Here is a 23,048-nt window from a genome sequence, read left to right as displayed (position 1 = left end):
TTGGTCGAAAGTTATCTTCAACAACCTTGTTCATACCATTACCTTCAACAAAAAAAGTCCTGGTGACATCACGAAGAAAATGGGCTATGGATTCTTGGTCAGTCATCTGCTTGTCACAAAGGATGTCCTTATGAGAAAAGGAATTCGGCCAGGACCAAAAGCCTGCCACATGAAGCAAAAGCCCTCCGGCTATGACAAACAGAAAGCCTTGGAGTTGGGAATTCCTTTGGAGATGGTTAAAACCAAACAAAAATCGAAAACGCCAAAAGAATCAGAAGATGACCAACCAGAGCCGAAAAGGCAGAAGAAAGAAAAGCGCTCGTCTCGGGTTAAGACGAAAAAAGATGTTGTCAGTAAATCCACTCCCACATCACCAAAATCTCCCACAAAAAAGAGAACTCCTACCCCACTTGTTCCACCTCCAGACACAGTCGTTGTTGAAGATTCATCTGATGAAGACAATTTGGTTCTGTCAACTCTCGGGAAAATGGGACGATTCCATTCTCCTGTCAAAACGAGATCTGGCCCAACTCTCTCCCCGAAGGAGGACGATAACCCAAGAGAAGCATTTTCTCAGGGGGAAGGTCAGCGGAAAGAAGTCTCTCGAGAAAAACCTTCTGAACAACAAGTGCCCAACCTTGGCTAAAGCTCTCCCCAAGTCCTTCATCCACAAGAACCCATTTCAGCAGAGCGAAATATTCAGAGTTCGACACAAGAACCTGCTGCTATGGAAACGGAGGCAGGTCACTTAAGTCTTCCACAAGAACCTGGCTCGCCAGCAAAGACGAAAGAAGTGACTGCTGAATTGACTGAAGTACCATCTCTTCCACAAGAACCTACCAATGCAGAGCAGGTAAAGAATACTTTGACACAAGAACCTGTGTTGGTAGATAAGACAGCAATTATAACAGTTGATATTCCAACCATCCCGAAAGCATCAACATCTGTTCCCGAAGCTACACCGAGACCGCTAACAAGAGATCAAGTGCTTCGAGAGTCTATTGAAAATGACTACAACAGAGTGTTGCAATGGCAAAAATGGCGCACAGCCCCTTTGGAAACATTTATTGAAACCTTTGAAGCCATGAAGGATGAAGAGAAGTTTGCCCTAGAGTGGATTGCCACGAAGGATGTCTATGAGGCACTTCGTCTTGAGACAATAAGACGTGTTTTTTCTTACAAAATGACCAATTACACTCTCGGAAAGGATAAAGCTCCGATTTGTATTGAGCTTAACAAACCTCCCTTGGACCCAGCATTTGTCGAAGAAATGAAGATGGTTCGATATGCCATGTTGATATCCAAAGTCAAAACCATCCTGGAGAAAGAACATCAAAATGATCCTAACTGCAATGTCAGTGGCTCGAAAGATGAGCAAGGCCGAGAGATTGACACGGCCGAAGAAGAAGACGAAAAGAGTAGTGATGAAGATGAAGACGAAACTAACGATGTTGAGGATGCAGATGATTAGAATGATGATGATGACGACGATGATGATGATTCAGGCCATGATGACAATAATGGGGCTGACCCGAACTATGACAGTGAATCTCCTCTCTTAGTTGGTCCAGATTACGATGAAGTGGTTCCCGAAGGCTCTCCATCTCAAGAATCATCCTCCAAAAGTGATGACAAAAGGGAAGCATCACATCAAGCTGAAGACGTTTCAAATGATCAACCTGAGGATCTGTCTCGTGCTCTCGTTCCACATGTTCAACCCATGGACGAAACTCCAATTAAACGAGAGGAAGCAATTGTACGTGAGGGCAAACTGGAAGCCTCACCAATACTTCTTAGCTCAGCAAGTGGTGGCAAAAAGGATGCACCATTTCAAGAAGACCAGATTGATACTCCACAAACAAATATTGAAGATGACTCTCCACCATTGTCCCCACGAAACGTCATGAACCTCATGAGGGATACGGTTCATGCTGCCGAACTTACACATCAGCAATACTTAATTCTTCTACAAAGGGACACCAAAGTAATGGAAGACTTATCCAAGAAGGTGGATCAATTGATGGCTGCTCAAGCTCAGTATCGTCCGCCACCACAAGAGCAACCTCAACCTCCACCACAAGCTCAACCTGACCAACAATTCAACGAACAATTGGCGAAGAAGCTTCATGAACTCCATACCTCTGTCAACAAAGTGGCACGTCAACAACACGAACTCAAGCATTCGTACTTTAGCCTCAAGGAGCGTGTTGACTTAGCTTGCTCCAAAATGGAGACTACGCATGACAATACATATCAACTGGCACAGTATGCTCTTCAAATTCTCGGATATGTGCAAGACATTCTGATTGCAGTAAATAAGCTGCCCACTGTGCCTCCTACTACTTGTGCCGATGATGCCAAAAAGGGGGAAAAGAGAAACAATGATGATAAGGATGATGATCATCCTAGGGACAATACGAGAGATCGCTCCCCGTCCAATACACCAAGAGACTCTGGACAAAGAAGCGCAAAATCTTCACATCCACCATCCAAGTCTATGGCCAACACCCTTCACAATCAAGGCATTACTCTAATCGGGGGCACACATTTCTCATCCCAGATCACATCCTATCAAGCCCCGTCAATCCTATGGTTCTGAATCATAGTTCGTATTCAGTGGGCTCTCCAAGAGAGAAAAGACAAACCTAAGGCAAAAGCTCATGAAGAACAATAAGATAACAATGGATGGCATAGGAAACTTTGTGGAGTTTAAACCTTATGAGGAAGGTAGTGGAAAATGTTTTGAGGGTTGCAATGTTCCTGTCTGGTTGAAGACAAAGGACAATCACACTAGACAACATCATATAAGCACCCAAAATGAAAGAATCAAGAGACAGAACAGAGAACTATGGGAGAAACATGAAGAAGAGGCTCGAAAGAGAGAGCATGAACTACAGGAAAGAGAAAGAGTAAAGAAGTTAATTGAAGATCTCATGAAAGTAACCAAAAATTTTGAGCATGGTGCATCTACAATGCAACTTTCAAAGTGCATGCCGAGTCTGGAAAAAGCTACAGAGAAGGAATGAATTCTTTCGAACTCATCTCATGGTGGAAGGCTGGAGTAATTGCATGAGGAAACATTCGTGAGGCTTACAACAATTACATAAGTCTCAACATCCAAGGAAAACATGAAGATCTAGTCAAGACGAATCCAATCAAGATCTTCAGAGAACGAATCAATGAGGAGATTGACACCGATAGAATGCTCAAACAGCAAAAGGAAAGGGACATTCGTGAACATGAAGAAGCTAAGCAACAGAAGTCGAAACTTCTAGATTTGTAAGATGCTTTTCTTTTATATCCTTCTTAAAATTTTTTGTAATGTTCACTATCTTTAAATGAAACTCCCATTGTTACACATCTCGTGTTACTTGTCTGAGTTACTTACATTGTCTTTTTGTCATTTGCACTTATCAAGAAACGACTTGTAAACTCTCAATAATGGCTGCTTTGTAATAGAAAATCATTTATGGGACTTTTATCAGCCTTATAAGAAGAGTATAGGTTTTGGCATCATAAAAAAGGGGAAAATTGTTAGGAACACTTGTATTAGGATTTTGATGATACCAATGTAACCTAGAAAGTAGACCCCTAACCTTTATTAATTTTAATCGCCACTTTCGTCCTAGACGAGAGTTTCCATAACTCACACTGTAATTCGTGTTAAGCTAGTCAAACACATGAAAACGAGTTATGCCTAGATGTTAGGGCTATCAAGACGAAAGAAGACTCAAGACACGAAGCATGAAGCATCTACAACGAAAGATAACCAGGAGTTGTCATCTACCTCGAAAGGACAGTCTTATTTATGACAATCCTTCAAGGCATTCTTCCTCCTCAAAAGCAAGAAGAATGTCTCCACTGTCTGACTTGACAACATCCTAGGAACAAAAGGACCTCAACTTGTGGGACACGCATACCAAGGAGCATTAAATGAAGATGTACTATTTCCTGAAGCTAAAGGACAAAACTCAAAGGCTCTCCATGCCATCAACGGCTACAAGGTACAAACCTCATTAATGGAGCATTTAATGCGGGAAGCTCCCCGATCCTTACCCACTGGATAATAGGTTTGAAAATTCATCTCCCTCCAACGGATGAAATTTTCCTCACCTATATAAACCCACCTTCAACAACTAAGAAGGTGCTGGTTCTTTTCACTCGATCTATCTATCAAGCAAAAGCTCTTAAACCTTCTCAGTTCTCTCAAGCTTTTGTGAACCATTGTTAAGGTGTGAAGATACTTGAAGAAGTTCATTAATCCTCATCTTACACCTTGAAGAAGTCTTGCAACTTGTACGAAGCAATCATCCCTCATCAGTCAAGACTTCATCACGTTGGAGAAATCAGAAATTATTTTCTACCAACCTCAACTCTGAAGAAGACGTTGATAGAGGCGGAGTAAACTCATGGAGTTGAAAAACCTACGAAAGCTGTCCGACTTAGTGATCAAGGAAGCTTTCGTGTATTTGTACTAACGAGTGATAGTGCAAACCTTCCATAAGTTGTGGAAGAAGAGTGGAGTAGGCAAAGTTGGCCGAACCACTATAAAACTCTCGTCTCCCTATCTCTTACTCACTCTATTTACTTACTACATCATATTATCTTTCGCGACAATACCGAAAGTTTCCTTTATAACGTCAAACCGTGTAAAGCAAGTAAAACGAATTTAACATTTCCGCTGCGCTAAATCTCCGAAAGGTTGTTATTTAGCAAAACACGAAAAGAGTCTATTCACCCCCCCCCTCTAGACTCTCGCTATAACACTACCGGGACCAACATGGCCAAAACTTGTGATAGCTTCCGAACGACATTCGTGCCCGCAGGTGCGCCCCTCACGAGCTCGGGCTTGAATAAAGCCTTTTGATCTCATCTCTAGTTGGAATTTGATTTTTTCCAACAATCCGGCATGTAAACTATTTTTTTTTTCTTTCAAGAATTTTAATTTAATTAGCACAAGAAAAAGGTAATTTTTAGGTGAAATATTAATATTTATATGTTGTAGTATACATAGAAATATTTTGCTTAATTTTTTTTTTCGTGCCCAGTTGCAACATATATTTTTATAATTTATAATGTACATTATTCTAAAATATAATGTACACTATTCTAAAGGGTAATGTACATTATTTTAAAACCTAATGTATATTATTTTAAAAATAATGTACATTATATTACCCTAGATATTTTATTATTCTAACACGTAATGCACATTATTCTAACACATAGTGTACATTATTCACATAATATACATTATTTTTACTCATAATATTCACGACGATGTTTTGAACTGTGGTCCACACAACTGTGTGGACCGATAATTTGCCTAGAAATAGTGGAGAGTTGGACCAATGTCATTGAAGTTAAATCATATACATATCTTATAAATAGTAAAAGTCGAACAGTTGTCATTGAAGTTAAATTATATACAAACTTTGTTTGGGAGAGTAGTTGGATCGATCTTATTAGACTTTTACTTCTCTAGTTAATTAAAAAAAAAAAGTATTCATATCAACTATTATGCAATATGATGACACCTCTATTACTAGTGGGGGGTTACAGGAATATAAACACATACTATTTTGTAAAAAAAAATATTCATCTAAATGACCTTAATTATGAAAACGGTTGAAGCAGTAAACCGCTTTAACTACTCTAATAGTAATTCCAAATGCACCTTTAATAGTGGAGAACATCACATGTAGGATGTCCCTTGTAATCAACTTGTTTGGCGTGAATACTCGTTCACTCTCATTCTTTAAAAGAAGTCGAGAGTTCGAACCCCCTTCTCGTATGAAAAAACTAATTGGGTCGATTCGGTGTGAATGGAGATTAGTCTGAGTATGGTACGAGAATGTGTCTCTTATAATTTGGACTTGCTCAGGACACCTCATGACTTGACAAAAAAAAAAAAGTCCCTTTTGCGAATGTAATAAACATTCAACTAGGGATTTATGTGAATGGAGGCAACCCCATTTGTATTGATTATGCTAACCGGGTAATTACAAGTTTCAAATTTAATTTTATATGAAAGTCTTTTTTATTTAATTGATGACTTATTTATAATATTCTATTGTGAGATATTTATGTACTAAATCAAGTACTTTAAGTTGGCTAGACCCGTCAATCCAAAAACCAACCGAAAAGCATAGAATAAATCAATCTAATCTGAAATGGATTTTTAATTTCAGAAACTGTTTATACACATTTATCTAATTTTGAAACGATTATTGTAGGGTGTGGCAAGTATTTCTTGTGATCTTTGTGGTGTACTCTGCATGGTCATCCCCATTCGAGCTCGCATTTAGAAAGGTGGCAACGGGATCATTCCAGCCCGTTGACTTAGTGGTGGATGCTTTCTTTGGTGTTGATATTATCCTCACTTTCTTTGTAGCTTACTTGGACAAATCCACCTATTTGCTTGTGGATGATCACAACAAAATTGCTTTGAGGTAATCTAGTGGTACCTGATATTATTGACTACTTTCAATAATTCATAAAAAAAAAAAAAAAAAATCAGATTCTCCGAATGAAGAGTCAAAAAGATCATTTCAAATAAAAAACTCGATCTGATTAGTCTATGTAAATAGACTTATTTAGCACAACATATGATCATGAAACCATATTTCATGTTGCTTGAAGGCATGTTACACATCTAGGTTTCCTGATGGATATAACTTCAACTATACCCTTCCAAACTATATACACCATGGTCATCAGGTGTTCGACTTTCTCAACCTACTTCGACTATGGTGGCTCCGTATAGTAGAGTCAGTGCATTCTTCTCCCGGCTAGAGAAGGACACTCGCTTCAGCTACTTCTGGACGAGAACCTTCAAGCTAAGCTAATATAAGTATGTACAATATACATTAAAAATGTGTTTTATCTCGACTAAAAGTTTAAATTTTACAGTGAGAGTTCTCATCTCAGGTGACTTTATTTGCGGTCCACTCTGCCGGCTGCTTCTACTTTTGGCTTGCAACACACTACCATGATTCATACAATACATGGATTGGATTTAAGGTTCAAGATTTCAAAGATAGAAGTGTGTGGTTTGGTTTACTCTGTGCATTGGTCCCTTGTCACTCTCACTACAGTTGGCTATGGAGATCTGTGTGCCCGTAATACTGTAGAGAAGGTCTTCACCATTTTCTACATGCTCTTCAACATTGGCCTCATAGCTTACTTGATTGGAAATGTGACCAATCTCATTGTCCACAGTGCAGTGAGAACTTTTGCCATGGTACTTGTCCTTTTTCTTCACAGATTATGGTTGCAAACATTTACTAGCCCATACTTGCATGATGGTGGGTGGACAAAATCTCTCGCCCCGAGGGTCCCCCCGGCACAGGATTGTGGAGGTGTTAATCACGATGATTCAGCGACCGTGACTCAGCAATCCATTAGGTGGAAGGACCAATGCCTGGTGTCCACACGGGGTAAAACACCCCCAATTGCAACTGTCAGGGCTCAATCTTATGTTCTTGCCCACAATCTGTCACCCAGTTACCAACTGAGCTACTCGTGGGGACATGATGGTGGGATCTTGCTCTAATAGTTGGATGTTTTTGTGCAGAGAGATGCCATCAACAATATACTAGGATACGCGAGCAAGAATCGACTTCCAGAAGGGCTGAAGGAACAAATGCTGGCTCATATGACACTGAAATTTAAGACAGCAGAGTTGCAGCAACAAGTGCTGGAAAACCTGCCGAAGGCGATGATAAGATCTGTCATTGCTCAGCATTTGAGGGGACTACAAAATCCTTGTTCAGTTGGTGTATCTAAGGACTTCATTCTTCAGTTGGTAACATATATTTTTTTCCATCTTCATCCTTGTTCCAAATCTTGATCTGCAAAATTTATGGCGGGATTACAAATTAGAGATGGTAACAACATAGGTGTACGTTTTTATGGTTGTTACACAGGTATCTGAATTAAAAGCAGAATACTTTCCACCCAAAGTTAATATCATTATCCAAAACGAAATACCAACAGATTTCTATGTCATTGTATCTGGTCCAGTGGTTTGTATTGTTCTTCTCTTCTGCTTCCCTTCTACTTCTGCAACATAGTATCCTTACAACCTTTTACAACTGCAGGATGTTTTAGCATACAAAAACCGAACAGAACAAGTTAGTTGTTAATTGTTATAGCTTCGATTCCATACAATTCCAAATTCTGAAACAACTGAAAGGGGAGAAAGTTAAATCATACGCAAAAGCAAATGGGATTGTTCACTAACATAAACTGATGTAAACAGTTCCTGTCAAAATTGGGACCTCCAGAAATGGTTGCGGAACTGGGAGTGATATTTAATATCCCGCAGCCATTCACAGTGCGAAGCAAGAGGATTTCTTTCCAATTTTCGTCAGGTAACTCCGATACGATTTCATCATTGCGGGCACTCCTGTATATAACCATCTACTCACTGTTATTTAGTCGTTCCTTTTGTTCAACTCACCATCCCGACAAAATGCATGCCTTGTGCTCAGCATTTGAGGGGACTACGAAAAGAAGAGTTGGAAGAGATACCTGTGGTAAGAGAGTTTCTGGGAGATCGAAACAATAATGAGGTAAAATGTTCGCCTGCACAAAAATGTGTAGAGCAATCAAGTGACATGGAAGCGTTGAAAACACGTATTAACTACCAAACCTAACAGGAATGCACACGTTTCCTAAGGCGATTTCTTTTCTCCTGCAGATAATTGCTGAACGTGAGGGAGCAGAAAGCAATGAAGGACAAAACCAACAAGAAAACAATAAGCTAACCAGCCATAGCGTTCGAAATAGGGAAAAAAATGCTCTAAGACGAATACTTTTACACACCACAGCTACTGAGAAGTTCGGATTTGATTCCTCCTATGTTGTGCTATTTAACTTCTTGATAACCTGCCTGAAACGAAACAACTATTGCATCATCAGGAACATTTCCGACAAGAGTGATAATACACGGGCACCATCCACATGATGAACTAAAAGAAGAACACAGAGGCAAGCTGGTCCACCTTCCCGATTCAATTCAAGATGTTAGATATAAACTGTTATAGAAGATGGAAAGGCATAGAAATAAATAGGCTAGGAAGTGAAGAGTTGTAAAACTGTCCATTGTAGTAGTATATATATCTATGTATAGCAGTGAAGGAGAACACACAGAAAATAGAACAAACACATTGGTTGATATCCTCTCTTTCTAGCTACATGGTATCAGAGCCGGCGAGAGTGAAGTAATAGGCCGTGCTCGGAAAGAGGAGGCGACGCCGGAACTTGAGCCGCATCGCCATCGGAGCTTCCACGCGCCACCACGCGCCGCCGCCGTCCAGCTGCTCCGACGCCACGCGCCGGCGCGTGAGGCGTTCTCCGCCCACCTTCGTCGACGGCGATTGCTCCGGGGGACTCGCCGTGTGGAGTAGGTTCTGCTCAGGTATGGTTTCTGGAGTTTTGGTTTGTGGATGTTTGCACTTAGGGTTTGCAGTCGTGGGATGAACGTGAATAGAACTGTTGCTTCTCCTTAAGATTTTGGGTTTGCATTCCTGGGTTCAACTTGAATAGGCGGTATGGCAGAAGGAAGTAATAGGAATATTACTGTTGTATCTACTCCATCTAAATTAATTGATGTAATATTGACTGTTGATGGGTCTAATTTTGCTGAATGGAAATTCTTGGTTAAAATTAATTTAGATGGAATGGGTAAAGGGGACCATTTAGATCAAGATTGTCCTGCAGATAATAAAGAATGGGAAGCAGATGATAAAGCTTTATTATCACGGGTAATTAATTGTATTGATAGGAAGGTAATTTTATCAATGCAACATTGTACCACGGTTAAAGCAGTGTGGGAATTAGTGTCTGAATGGTTCAGTGGGACAAGTAATTTAAGAAAATTATATCAGTTGTCTCAAGATGTCTACAGACATAATCAAAAAGGTCGAGATCTGAGAGACTACTATTATGATTTTTAAAGTTTAAGTGAAGCTTTATGTACTGCAATGCCTATTACAACTTATGTGAAAACAATGAAAACACAACGTGATCAGTTAATTGCTTTTAGTTGGATTTCCGGACTTGACAAAGAATATGAGATTCTTAGGTCACAATTGCTGGGAAACAAGGAATTAGGGTCGTTGGACCAAGTGTTCTCTCAGATACAAAATGCAGCAATAAGTCTTGACAATAATGAACCGGTTGAGAAGAGTGTTTTTATATCACAAGGGAGCAATAGTGATGGAAGTGCGTTTGTATCTCAAGGAAATTATACTAATGAAGGGTATAATAGTCGAGGTGGAGGTGGTCGTCATCGAGGACGTGGTGGAAGAGGCCGTGGAGGAGGTCGTGGAGGACCAAGGGTATGTTTCAATTGTGGAGAACCAGGCCATTTCAAAAATCAATGTCCTAAACCACCCAGGCAACAAAGGTTTGCTAACACAACCTCTGGATCTGAAGGACATATGGTAATTATGACAGATGAGGAGTTAGCGGCATTCAATCAACTGAAAATGTCTTCTCCTATGCAGTCTCCATCCCAGTTTCCATCCAATCAACCGTCTTCTTTTGCAACCTTTGTCCAAACAGGTAATCCTGTTGCATGTGTGTCTTCTTCATCTACACAGTGGGTCATTGACTCCGGAGCTAGTGACCATATGAAAGGTAATTCTAAGGTTTTATCCACATATTCTCCATCTAAATCTGGGGTTATGGTTACTCTAGCAGATGGATCATCCGTTTCAGTTTTGGGTAGAGGTAGTGCAGCCTCATCATTACCCCTGTCATCTATATTATATCTTCCAAAGTTTCCCTTTAATTTGCTCTCTGTTAGCCAGATCACACGATCTTTGAATTGTTCTGTCTCATTTTTTCCGGGTTACTGTTTCTTTCAGGATCTTTTGACGAAGAAGATTATTGGTAAGGGGAAGGAAGTCGGAGGACTGTATGTGTTAGAACAATCTATATCTCCGCCAAAGGCCATGTTGAGTGATACCTCTCTTTTCCAGCTACATTGTCGGTATGGTCACCCATCACTGTCGGTCCTAAAGAAACTCTTCCCTAGCTTAGAATCACTGTCTACTTTGCAGTGTGAGTCGTGTGAGTTTGCTATGCATTGTCGGGTTTCCTACCCTCCTCGTGTCAATAAAAGAGTACGATCTGTATTTGAACTTGTTCATTCTGATGTCTGGGGTCCTTGCCATGTCACAGGGAAAAATGGGTTTAGATATTTCGTAACTTTTGTGGACGACTTCTCTAGATGTACGTGGTTATATCTTATGAAATCTAGAGATGAGTTGTTTACAATTTTTTGTAATTTGTGTGCTGAGATCAAAACCCAGTTTAATAAAACCATTAAGTGTGTGCGTAGTGACAATGCACAAGAGTATTTCTCTAAACCCTTTTCCACTTTTATGGGCCAACATGGGATAGTTCATCAATCCTCGTGTGCATGTACACCTCAGCAGAATGGAGTGGCAGAAAGGAAAAACCGTCATTTGTTAGAAGTGGCTCGGGCAATTTTGTTTCAAATGAAAGTGTCTAAAGCTTTTTGGTCTGATGCTGTTCATACAGCATGTTTCCTGATCAATCGGATGCCTTCGTCTGTCCTTCAAGGTCAAATTCCTTATTCTACAGTGTATCTGACTAAACCTCTTTTTCATCTCCCACCCAAAATATTTGGATGTACTTGTTTTGTCCAGGATGTTCGTCCTCAACGCCGAAAACTTGATCCAAAATCTCTTAAATGTATATTCCTGGGATACTCGCATACTCAGAAGGGTTATAGATGCTATTCACCTGACTTGGGGTGGTATTTAGTGTCAGCTGATGTTACTTTCTTTGAAAACATGGTGTTCACAGGGAGTGTTGGGTCGTCTGGGTATGGGTCTACTCAAGACAATGACTTTCTTACATATACTATTACCATACCTGTCGAGTCTGTTTCTAGACCCCCGATTACACAGGTTTATACTCGGCGACCGAGAGATGAAGTGGCACCACCCGAACCACAAGTGAATACTTCTTCCTTACCAGAATCTTCGTCAAATGATCCGGATCTTCCCATTGCCCTTCGTAAAGGTAAACGCCGTTGTCAGAACCCTATTTCATCTTTTGTGTCTTATAATCATTTGCCGTTGTCATCTCGCACCTTTGTATCACGTTTAGATTCTATGTCAGTTCCAAACACTTTGAGTCAGGCTTTAGCACATGATGGGTGGAGACAGGCAATGGAGGAGGAGATGACTGCTCTTGAAGACAACCATACTTGCGATTTGGTACCCCTCCCGGACGGTAAGACCGCAGTTGGTTGCAAGTGGGTTTATGTTGTGAAAATGAACCCTGATGGGTCTGTGGCTAGACTTAAAGCTCGTCTAGTAGCAAAGGGATATACACAAACTTATGGTGTTGATTATACAGAAACTTTCTCCCCGGTAGCTAAGATAGCTTCAGTTCGTATCTTTATTTCCTTAGCTGCGTCTAACCATTGGCCTCTGTATCAGCTAGATGTCAAAAATGCCTTTTTGCATGGCGATTTGGTTGAGGAAGTCTACATGGAGCAACCTCCGGGGTTGTTGCTCAGGGGGAGTCTGGAAGTGTGTGTAAATTGAAAAAGTCTCTATATGGCCTGAAGCAATCTCCACGAGCTTGGTTTGGGAGGTTTAGTAGTGTGATTATGGAGTTTGGTATGCAAAGGAGTCAGTGTGATCATACTATCTTTTTCAAGCATACTAATGATGGGTGCATTCTCTTGATAGTTTATGTTGATGATATAGTAATCACAGGTAATGATGCAGTAGGTATTGAGGCTCTTAAATCTTTCCTCAAAGAAAAGTTTCACACGAAAGATTTGGGAGTGTTGAAGTATTTTTTAGGGATTGAAGTTGCTCGCTCTCGGAAAGGAATATTTCTCTCCCAAAGGAAATATGTGCTAGATCTGCTTGATGATACTGGGTTGTTGGGATCAAAACTGTAACACCCCAGATTTTCAAGACATTTTAAACTTAAATAATAAAGGCAATATCTCATTACATCCCAAGTATCTCATAAGTGTATGGGGTGCTATGCCACACCCGGGCTAGAGAACCCAGGTGCACAGGCGGTCTAACTAATATCCATTGAAACATAATGCATAATATGGCACGCAGGCCGAAAGGGAAACTACTCTACTTTTATGCTCCAATTCTAGCGCGCTCCAGTGCTCTAGTCCTCTGTTCCTGAAAGCCAAATATATCTGTTCAGCGAGAGATGCTGGTAACCCACTCCAACGCGTTGAAATACAATACATATAGCAATATATATATAGATATATGAAAACCATTTTGAGCATGAAGATATATCCTACGAACTCTAGCTCTTAAAACCGGGAATGACTCGACAGTTAAGGTCAGACACAAGCAATAGTTATAACGAGCATATGCAGTTCACAATAGATAAGGCAGATAAGGCGAAGCATAAACAATAATCACAACCCATCATAAACAGTCCCCAATATAACTCCCATAGCCACATCCCAAGGCATTCATAGTCACAACTCGTCCATATCACACACATAACGCACATTGTTGGCGCCACAGGACCGATCGCATGCCCATACATGAGGGTCAGCGCATATAGCTCTGACACAGTCCCGCAGCACCATGCCCCGTATCGCAACACGGGGAGGTCGATCGCAACCGACCGATGAACCGCAGCTCATCATAATGTTTGATCGCAACCAAACGGTGGACCGCAGCCCAAGAGAGTGTGTCATCTGACTGTAGCCAGGAATTCCCATCTGACTACAGCCAGCCTCTGAACCGCAGCTCAGGAAAATGTCATCTGATTGCAGCCAGGAATTCCCATCTGACTACGACCAGCTTCTGGACCGCAGCCCAGGATGCCGTCACCCGACTGCAGCCAGGAATTCCCATCTGACTGTAGCCGGCTTCTGAACCGCAGCTCAGGATAACCAATCCGATCGCAACCGAATTGGGGCAACACGCGCACATAACACATAGCAAGCACATACAACCCACATTACACGTTGGGAAGGGGAATAAACGTATAACAAACCTATGCGTGATCCATCACATGCTAAGAACAGTCCTAAGGGGTTCATACTTCTCCCACCTAGGCCAACCGGGTACCAATTCAACTAGCATGCATTATAGTAGACTCACAAACCTACGAACGGTACCCGAAACATCAAACTAGACATACGCACGATAAACGGGGTCCGTTGGGACACCACGGGGATCGGGGAAACATCAAACGGGGGAGCCAGAAACCCGAGGGAGGGTGTAAACCAGCGGGTAGCCGGTGGGTGAAGGCTCACCCGTCGGCTGCCCGCCGGCGGCAACTATTCCGGGCAGCGGGTGCCCGGCGGGCAGCTGCCCGCCCGCCGGCTGCCCGCTGCCGGTGTTGCCCAATTAGACCGCGGGTAGGTGGCGGGTCCCCTACCCCCACCTACCCCCCACTGACTCTTAACACACAATTTCACCCCGGGAACCGTTGTGGAACCCGAAACCATGCTTTAGACACTTTACAACGTAATTAACGGCAACACGTAGACAATTAACGGATCAAATACGAGAAACGAATGCCACATAACCTATCATGCTTTTGTAACATAATCAACTCCCAACATGCGATTTCCCACCCAATAAACCAAGAATCAAGGCATACGGTACAACCTAGGGTTCTAATCACTTTTATAACAAACAAGCATACGATTCATCTTCTAATTGCAAGATTCGGTAGGAACAACACATAATCATCAAGGATAGCAATTAATCATCAAGAACTCCATGATTATCAAGAATCTCCCAATATCAAGATTATCAAGATCCCTCATGGAATCATCACATCAAACATCAACAATAATCATCATAACTTGCCAAACACAACAATATGGGGGAAACCCTAAGGGGGAATCATAGCTATGAAAATAGGTTTTGTTGAGACATGGGTTACCTCTTAGCCTTAATTAATTCCTTGGCTATGAAGGATCTTTCTTTAAGCTTCCTTGCTTTCTTGATTTCTCCTAAGGGGATTCTTGGAGCTCTTTTTGGGGTGGTGGGCGTTAATCTTGTGGGGAGTTCTAGGTGCCTCTTAAGTCCCCTATATATATATATTTAGGAGTCCTAATTAGGAACTAATATTATAGGCTTGCTAATTCTATTCCTTTTGGAACTAAGGATTGGGTTTAGGGGTTGGGTTTATACATGAGGGCTCATGGACTATGGTGGGCCTTTTTCCCTAAATAATTATAATTTATTCTTTCTCTTGGGTTACTGATTAATTGATTAAATGGTTTTAGGGGCCGTAACACGGGGTGTTACAAAAACCATGTGAGACCCCTATGGAGCAGGGTGTGAGACTTGTGGCTAGTGAGGGGGAGGCTTTTGATTCTCCAGAAAGATATAGGAAGTTGGTGGGAAAGTTGAATTATCTCACCATTTCGCGTCCTGATATTGCTTTTCCAGTCAGTGTGGTAAGTCAGTTCATGCAAGCACCCATGCGAACTCATTGGGAGGCAGCAGTTCGAATTGTAAAGTATCTCAAGAATGCACCAGGTAAAGGCATTCTATATGCTGATCATGGACATGCGAGAGTTGAGGCATTTTCGGATGCTGATTGGGCAGGTTCGTTAAGTGACAGGAAGTCTACAACAGGGTATTGTGTGTTCGTAGGAGGTAATTTGGTTTCTTGGAAAAGCAAGAAACAGACTGTTGTGGCTCGGTCCAGTGCAGAATCTGAGTATAGGGCGATGGCTCATGTGACGTGTGAAATAACTTGGGTGCACAATATGTTGAAGGAGGTTGGTGTGGAAGTGATGAAGCCCATACGTTTATGGTGTGATAATCAAGCAGCAATACACATTTCAAACAATCCAGTGTTCCATGAGCGTACCAAGCATATTGAGGTAGATTGTCACTTTGTGCATGAAAAGATTCAACAAGGCCTCATTTCCATGGCTCATATTCGTAGCGGCAATCAACTAGCTGATGTGTTCACCAAAGGGCTTAGCAGGGACAGGGTTGAGTATATTTGTAACAAGCTAGGCATGATTAATATCTATGCTCCAGCTTGAGGGGGAGTGTTAGATATAAACTGTTATAGAAGATGGAAAGGCATAGAAATAAATAGGCTAGGAAGTGAAGAGTTGTAAAATTGTCCATTGTAGTAGTATATATATCTATGTATAGCAGTGAAGGAGAACACACAGAAAATAGAACAAACACATTGGTTGATATCCTCTCTTTCTAGCTACACAAGAGTTTTTGAGTAATGCAGGTAACAAATCCTTAATTACTGATAAATATAATTTAATGAAGAAAAAGAATCAAGTATGAATTAAAATGACTGGTCTATGCAATGATACATTATACGCGTGTGTCAAATCTTATTATGTCTTAAATGCAGAAAAAAGGTTTGGGAAGAAAGGAACTAAAGTTCTTATGGCTAGCTAATGGCTCCCAGGTGGAAGAAAAAATGGTCATTTGTATATTTGTTAACTACAGTTAACAATTAGCAAAAACCATCTAAAAGTATTTACCAGTTTTGGCATTAAAACACCACATGCATCAGAGTCAAAGCAAATAGGAGAAAATGCTCCTTCTGTTCTCAATTGCAAACCATGTGAATGAAACAATAGGCATTGGCAGTGCTCCCCAAAATGGGATTTGATAGAAGCTAAACTCCGTATTTGCCGGAGCACAATCTGGCTATTGGTTACCTGGCGCTCGACAAAAAAAGTTGTCCTTCTAGTCCAGACTCTAGAGCCTTGTCTTTCCACTTTCCTTAGTAATGGATTCCTATTTTAGTCCCTTATTAGACGACTAAAAAATCAATCACCTTTAATACCTAATGACTTTGAAAACTTGTCACCTTTAGTCTAGCGAGACCAAAATTTAGTGCCAGATTTAGTACCTGACTAGGAGTAAAGTGGAAAGTTTTTATTGATTTTGGAGTAGATGATTGGAAATGCAAATGTAATAGTTGATGAACTAAAGTTGGAATGAAATCTTTAAACAAAACTAGAGAGTAATTGGCAATCCCAAAAAGATAATATGGAGTTCAAGTATAAGTTTCATAGATATATACATACATTGGCTTTCATAAGTTCATATTAAGCCCAAAATTAACAAATTCCTCAATTCATTTCTTCTAAGAGCTTACAATACTTTCCTCTTCAAATGTTTTAATGCATTCAAAGATTTTGACACCTTTTTCTTCAGATATTTCCTCACACTCTTCCGAGCATTCAACCTTACTTGATCAGAGCTTCCAACACTTAATTCTTTAGAGCTTCCCACACTTTCTTCTTTAGAGCTTTCCACACTTTCTTCTTCAGAGCTTTCCACTCTTTCTTTAGAGCTTTTCACACTTTCTTCTTCAAATCTATCCACACTTTCTTCTTTAGAGTTTTCTACAATTTCTTCTTCAGAGCTTTCATTATTTGGCCATTCAACCTTAAAAAGTAATTGGAAATGAGAACAAAAATAAACAAATAAATTAATACATGGAATTAGAAGGCAGTAAACTAATATTTTGAAATAATGAACAAGAATTAGAGAGAAACCTTAGTTCTAACTTCACGCACACGAAGTGGACAATCTGTCATTCCCTCAAACAATAACTTCTTTGCAGAGGAAATCTGCATTGCAGAAGTCACAAGAGAAGAATAACAACTTTCTAACACAATTAACTTCAGTGTTCCAATATTTGCAAAATTAATTGGAACTTGTTTCAATTCCCAACAATATCTTAAGACCAAGCGCTCCAAAACTGGGAAATGATTAGAATTTGCATTCCAATATTTGAGATTTGAACGTGAAATGAGAAGTGCCTTTAATTCCCAAAAGCCCTGCTTTGATGGTTCCCACTTTGAGCCATAGAATGCGAAATCTTTTAGTTTAAGCACCTCAAGGTGTGGCAACTTGCCAATTGTGTCCATCTCTTTCCATGGAAGATAAGTATAACGAAGTGTCAACTTCTTAAGGTTTGGTGGAAAACCAATTGGAAGATAAAAGCGCTCGACTCTTCCTACATCAAACTTCAACTTCTCATGTAGATGTAAATACACAAGGTTCAGTAAAGAGCTAGGCGTCAGTTGGCCTTCAATGTAAATCCCAAGTTCCTTTAGGTTTGGAACCATTTTGAAGTTTGGTTTTTTGTCAGAGTTAGCAACTTTCAACCAATAAAGAGTTTTTAGATTTTTTTTTGACTAAGCAAGGGAGATATTGTGAACATCTCTTGTCAACATGCAAATGTCTTAAATGTTGCAAACCCAAAATATCACATGGCAATTGCAAAGGACATTTTTCGATCCACGAAGTAACTATGAGAGTTTGCAAATTTTTAAGCTTGAAAAATTGAAGCTTGTCAAGAGAACCAATGGTACTTAAAGTCAACTATCTCAAATCAATTAAGTCTGTTATTTCACGAGGTATGCCTTGTGAGCATTTAAATAATGATAAATCCAATACTCTTAGCAATTTCAAACATGGGTATACCAACCTGCATTTTGAGTGGTAGACATCTTTACCAAAGCAGAGAACAGAATGGATTTCACCAGGACCGCAATTGTCATAACTCGCTCTAGTGATTGGCCAATGAGTTGTTTGACAGCTTAACCAACGGCGAGTTTTTGGAGCATGATTGTCATTGATAATGCACAAATCATTCCCCTTTATTGCTTCTCGCACACAAACCTCATGCACTCGATCATGAACCTGACATGATTTAACTTTGTCGTCAATACTCAACTCATTAATTTGAACTAGATTTCTGTTAATGAGATCATCCAAGTAACTCTCTGCCACTTCTTCCAAACTCATATTTTGATGTGGCATTACAAATCCCTCCGCAACCCATAAGTTAATTAGTCTCTTAACAGGAATGATGTTGTCTTCAGGAAACACACCAAAATAATGAAAGCAAGGTTTCAAGTGACTAGGTAAGTAGTTGTAGCTCAATGAAAGTATTTTTGAAATTCTGTTGTTATAATTATATGTATCAACTCCATCCAAAGTTTCTGCAACATATTTCCATATTTCTAGAGACTCTTTTGCTGTTGCCAAAAGTCCAGCAATCACAACAACTGCTAGTGGTAATCCACTGCAACCAAGAACGATGCGTTTACCAATTAACTCATATTCCCTGGGAACGCATTGGCTTTGCCCAAACACTTTCCTCGAAACTAATTCCCAACGATCCTTTAAAGTTTGATAGGCCACATGGTAGGGATTTGTGCTTAAGTATTCAGCCACCTTTATGAACCTAGTAGTTACTAAGATACGGCTTCCGTTAAAGTTCTCTGGAAAACATCTTTGGATAGCATGCCATGCAGCAGTGGTCCATATGTCATCCAAATAAATTAAATACTTCTAGCCCATCAAAATTCTGCATAATTGCTCAGCTATTTGAGCATCGTCTAGGTCGTATATTTCACTTGTTATTGGTGAAATACAACGTAATACACCAATGAGCATATCTTTGAGGTTATGAACCTGAGACACAACTACCCATGCTCGAATTTGAAAACAAGCAATAGTAATTGGATTTCCATAAACTCTTTTGGCCAATGTAGTTTTTCCTATGCCTCCTTCCCCGACGAGTGGGATAACTTGTAATTTCTGCTCTGGATTGTGACAATATCCCCAACGAGTGGGATAATTTTCTTCATATTTCCGAAACTGTTCAATGTTACTATTCCTAAAAATGGTGAAAACTGATCTCATCAAGTGTGAATAACAGAGCCGTTTAATTATTGTCTCTATATCACTGTGGAATCCTATAATCACTTCATTCTGAGGCTCTAAAGCATTTTGGTATGTATCCCAAATCGTGACCCCCGTGATGTTCTGTTCCCCCAGCTCTAAAGCAGTTCTTTGTTTTCCCTCCAGGATCCATTTTGCAACTTCCTCAAAATCTGCTACCATATGATCCAAGATTCTATGGAGACGTTGACAACGCTCATTGTTAGAAAAAAATTAATTGTGTGGCTCAAATTTAAGCATGAAGACCACTTACATGCATGTTTTCTTCCATCATTCACGTATTGTACTATTGCCGTTTTATCTCCACACGTAGCCTGTGCTCTTGGCGCAAATATCTCTTTTTGTAGTGTATAAATAGTGTAGGATATTTGCTTTGTAAAAATCATCAATCAACATCAATTTTGAATTCATTCTTCTCCTTCCTTTCTTTCACGTACGTAGCATATATATATATATATATATATATATATATATATATATATATATATATATATATATTTCTTTGTTTTCTCTTTCAAGAGATTAATATATATATATATATATTCTATATTTTCCCTTTGCCATTTATTTATTTGTCATTTATATATTTTTCCCTATTTATATTATTTAACTTCTATAATTCTCAATTTTCGATTCTTCGCTTTCGCAATATTCCGCTATATTCCTAACAAGTGGTATCAGAGCCAAGTTTAATTGAGAATTATTTTCAAAGATGTCGACGGTTACTAAGTTCGATATCGAGAAGTTCGACGGGAAAATTAGCTTTTCTATCTGGAAGGTTCAGATGGAAGCCGTTCTAACCCAGAACGGTTTGAAGAAAGCGCTAGCTGGGAAGAAGAAGAAACCGGCTACAATGACAAATGAAGATTGGGAAGATCTGGATGACAAGGCACGTTCAACCATTCTTTTGTGCCTGTCTAAAGAGGTTCTACATGAGGTGTTAAGTGAGACGACTGCGTCAGATTTATGGTCCAAGTTGGATACGCTTTACATGGCCAAAACTCTGGCGAACACGCTACGCCTGAAGGAGCGTCTGTACACAATCCGTATGACGGAAGGTACTTCTATTAAATCTCACTTGGATGAATTCAATTCAATTTTATTGGACTTGGAAAATATTGATGTTATAATTGAAGATGAGGATCGCGCTGTTTTATTGCTTGTCTCTCTCCCTAGATCATACACGCATTTCAAAGAAATTATGTTGTATGGTAATAGTAGTGATACCCTTACTTTCGACAGTGTTAAGTCAAACCTATTGTCCAAAGAAAAGTTTGACTTTGAAATTAAGTCTGAGGACAAAGGTGAAGGCTTGACTGTAAGGGGTCGTTCACTTGAATCAGGGAGTAGCAATAAAAATTCCAGATCCAAGTCCAAAGGACATAAGTCCAACAAATCCTGTAAGTACTGCAAGAAGCATGGTCATGATGTGACTGAATGCTTCAAGTTGAAAAACAAGCAAGAGAGAGAAAAGAAGTCCGCTGAAGCTAGTGTTGTTGAAAGTGATTCAGATGGTGATGTGTTGTTATCTGTTAGCTCCGGTGAGAAACGGAGTGAAACCGAGTGGATTTTGGACTCTGGTTGTACATTCCACATGTGTCCCCACAAAGATTGGTTCATCTCTCTGGAACCGGTTGATGGTGGAGTTGTCTTGCTGGGTAATGATACCCAATGCAAGGTTAGTGGAATTGGAAGTGTTCAGATTAAAACTCATGATAACGTTGTCAGGACTCTTACCAATGTTCGGTATATTCCTGATTTGAAACGCAATCTGATATCATTGGGCACCTTGGAATCTTTGGGGTGCAAGTACACAGCTGAAGGTGGAGTTTTGAAGGTCATAAAAGGCTCTCTTATTCGTATGAAAGCTTCTCGTTCTGGAAGCTTGTATGTCTTGCATGGCAGTACTGTGACGGGTTCAGTAGCGGTATCCTCATCGATGTCTGATGCGGATCTCACTCAATTATGGCATATGTGTCTGGGGCATATGAGTGAGAAAGGCATGCATCTCCTGAGCAAGAAAGGTCTCCTTGGTGATTCAGGTACGGGTAAATTACAATTTTGTGAGCATTGTATTTTTGGGAAACAAAAGAGGGTTAGTTTCTCTACTGCTACACACCGTACCAAAGATGTATTGGAATATATACATTCCGATTTATGGGGACCGACTAAATTCCAGTCTATGGGAGGCTGTAGATATTTCATGTCTATTATTGATGACTTTTCCCGTAAGGTTTGGGTCTATTTCTTGAAACACAAAAATCAGGCTTTTCCTATTTTCAAAAAATGGAAAATACTTGTTGAGACTCAGACAGGGAAAAAGGTCAAGAAGCTCAGGACAGACAATGGCTTGGAGTTCTGTGAGTCAGATTTCAATGACTTCTGTGCGGCAAATGGAATCGCCAGGCACAAGACCTTGCCTGGTAAACCCCAGCAAAATGGTGTTGTCGAACGTTTGAACAGGACTCTATTGGAAAGAGCTCGTTGTATGCTCTCTAATGCTGGGTTATGGAAACGGCGTGATTTTTGGGCCGAGGCCGTTTTTATTGCTTGCTATTTGGTAAATAGATCTCCACATTCATCCCTTGATTTCAAAATTCCAGAGGAAGTTTGGTCAGGTAATCCTGTTGATTACTCTATCTTAAGAGTTTTTGGATGTCCTGCTTATGCTCATTCCAGTACGGGTAAATTAAACCCGAGAGCTGTCAAATGCATTTTCCTTGGTTATGCCTCTGAGTCAAAAGGGTATCGTCTATGGTCTCCTGATTCTCAGAAAATCATTCTGAGTCGAGATATCACTTTTGATGAAAATGCACTACTTTCTTCTGGAAAAGTTCCCAGTACAGATGAGACACAGAGTACTGGTGAGAAGGTGGAGTTTGAATTCAGGCCTATTGATAGTGTTACTACTGTTGATGGTAATACTAAAGATGATGCATCTACTAGCACCGCACCTCTCGTCGAGCCACTACGAGAGTATTCCATTGCTATGGATCGGCCTAGGAGGACAATCAAGAAACCTGCTAGGTATGCTAGTGATGATGAAACCAACATGGTTGCCTATGCTCTTTCAGTCGCATAGGAAGTTGATGGTGATCCATCCTCTGCTATTCTGAAGTTCTTCCTATTACTAAGTTCAAGCAATACTTGAGTTTAGTCGGCTGTTTCGGTTGTTAATTTCACGGTGGATTTGATCCAAGGTGGAGATTGTTAGAAAAAAATTAATTGTGTGGCTCAAATTTAAGCATGAAGACCACTTACATGCATGTTTTCTTCCATCATTCACGTATTGTACTATTG

At 40.2% G+C, this 23,048-nt stretch overlaps 1 protein-coding gene and 1 long non-coding RNA gene across 4 annotated transcripts in view; both read right to left on the bottom strand.

Annotated features, from left to right (window-relative positions):
• The window catches only part of LOC109172857 (girdin-like), a 104,165-nt gene that overhangs the window by 37,241 nt on the left and 43,876 nt on the right, over window positions 1-23,048 (bottom strand). The window contains exon 2 of one of the 2 annotated variants that reach the window (XR_002052798.1): window positions 17,075-17,322. Coding sequence is in view for 1 of the 2 variants with exons in the window: in XM_019322100.1 (XP_019177645.1) it covers window positions 17,271-17,438 (168 nt within the window). In the remaining variant the exon portion in view is untranslated. Of the gene's footprint in view, window positions 1-17,074; window positions 17,439-23,048 lie in introns of both variants that reach the window. The other variant, XM_019322100.1, reaches the window with a different exon arrangement.
• LOC109172865 lies at window positions 7,828-8,344 on the bottom strand. 2 transcript variants are annotated; one of them, XR_002052799.1, is made up of 3 exons: window positions 8,242-8,341; window positions 7,997-8,096; window positions 7,828-7,853 (listed from the first exon to the last, which is right to left on the bottom strand). It is a non-coding gene; the product is annotated as an uncharacterized LOC109172865 (long non-coding RNA). The 2 variants fall into 2 exon arrangements; XR_002052800.1 differs by having other exon boundaries at window positions 7,833-7,853; window positions 7,993-8,096; window positions 8,242-8,344.

Source organism: Ipomoea nil, unplaced genomic scaffold, assembly GCF_001879475.1.
Source record: "Ipomoea nil cultivar Tokyo-kokei standard unplaced genomic scaffold, Asagao_1.1 scaffold0436, whole genome shotgun sequence".
NCBI lineage: Eukaryota > Viridiplantae > Streptophyta > Magnoliopsida > Solanales > Convolvulaceae > Ipomoea > Ipomoea nil.
The sequence above is the reverse complement of the archived record's forward strand: the minus strand, read 5'-3'. Positions and strand labels throughout refer to the sequence as shown.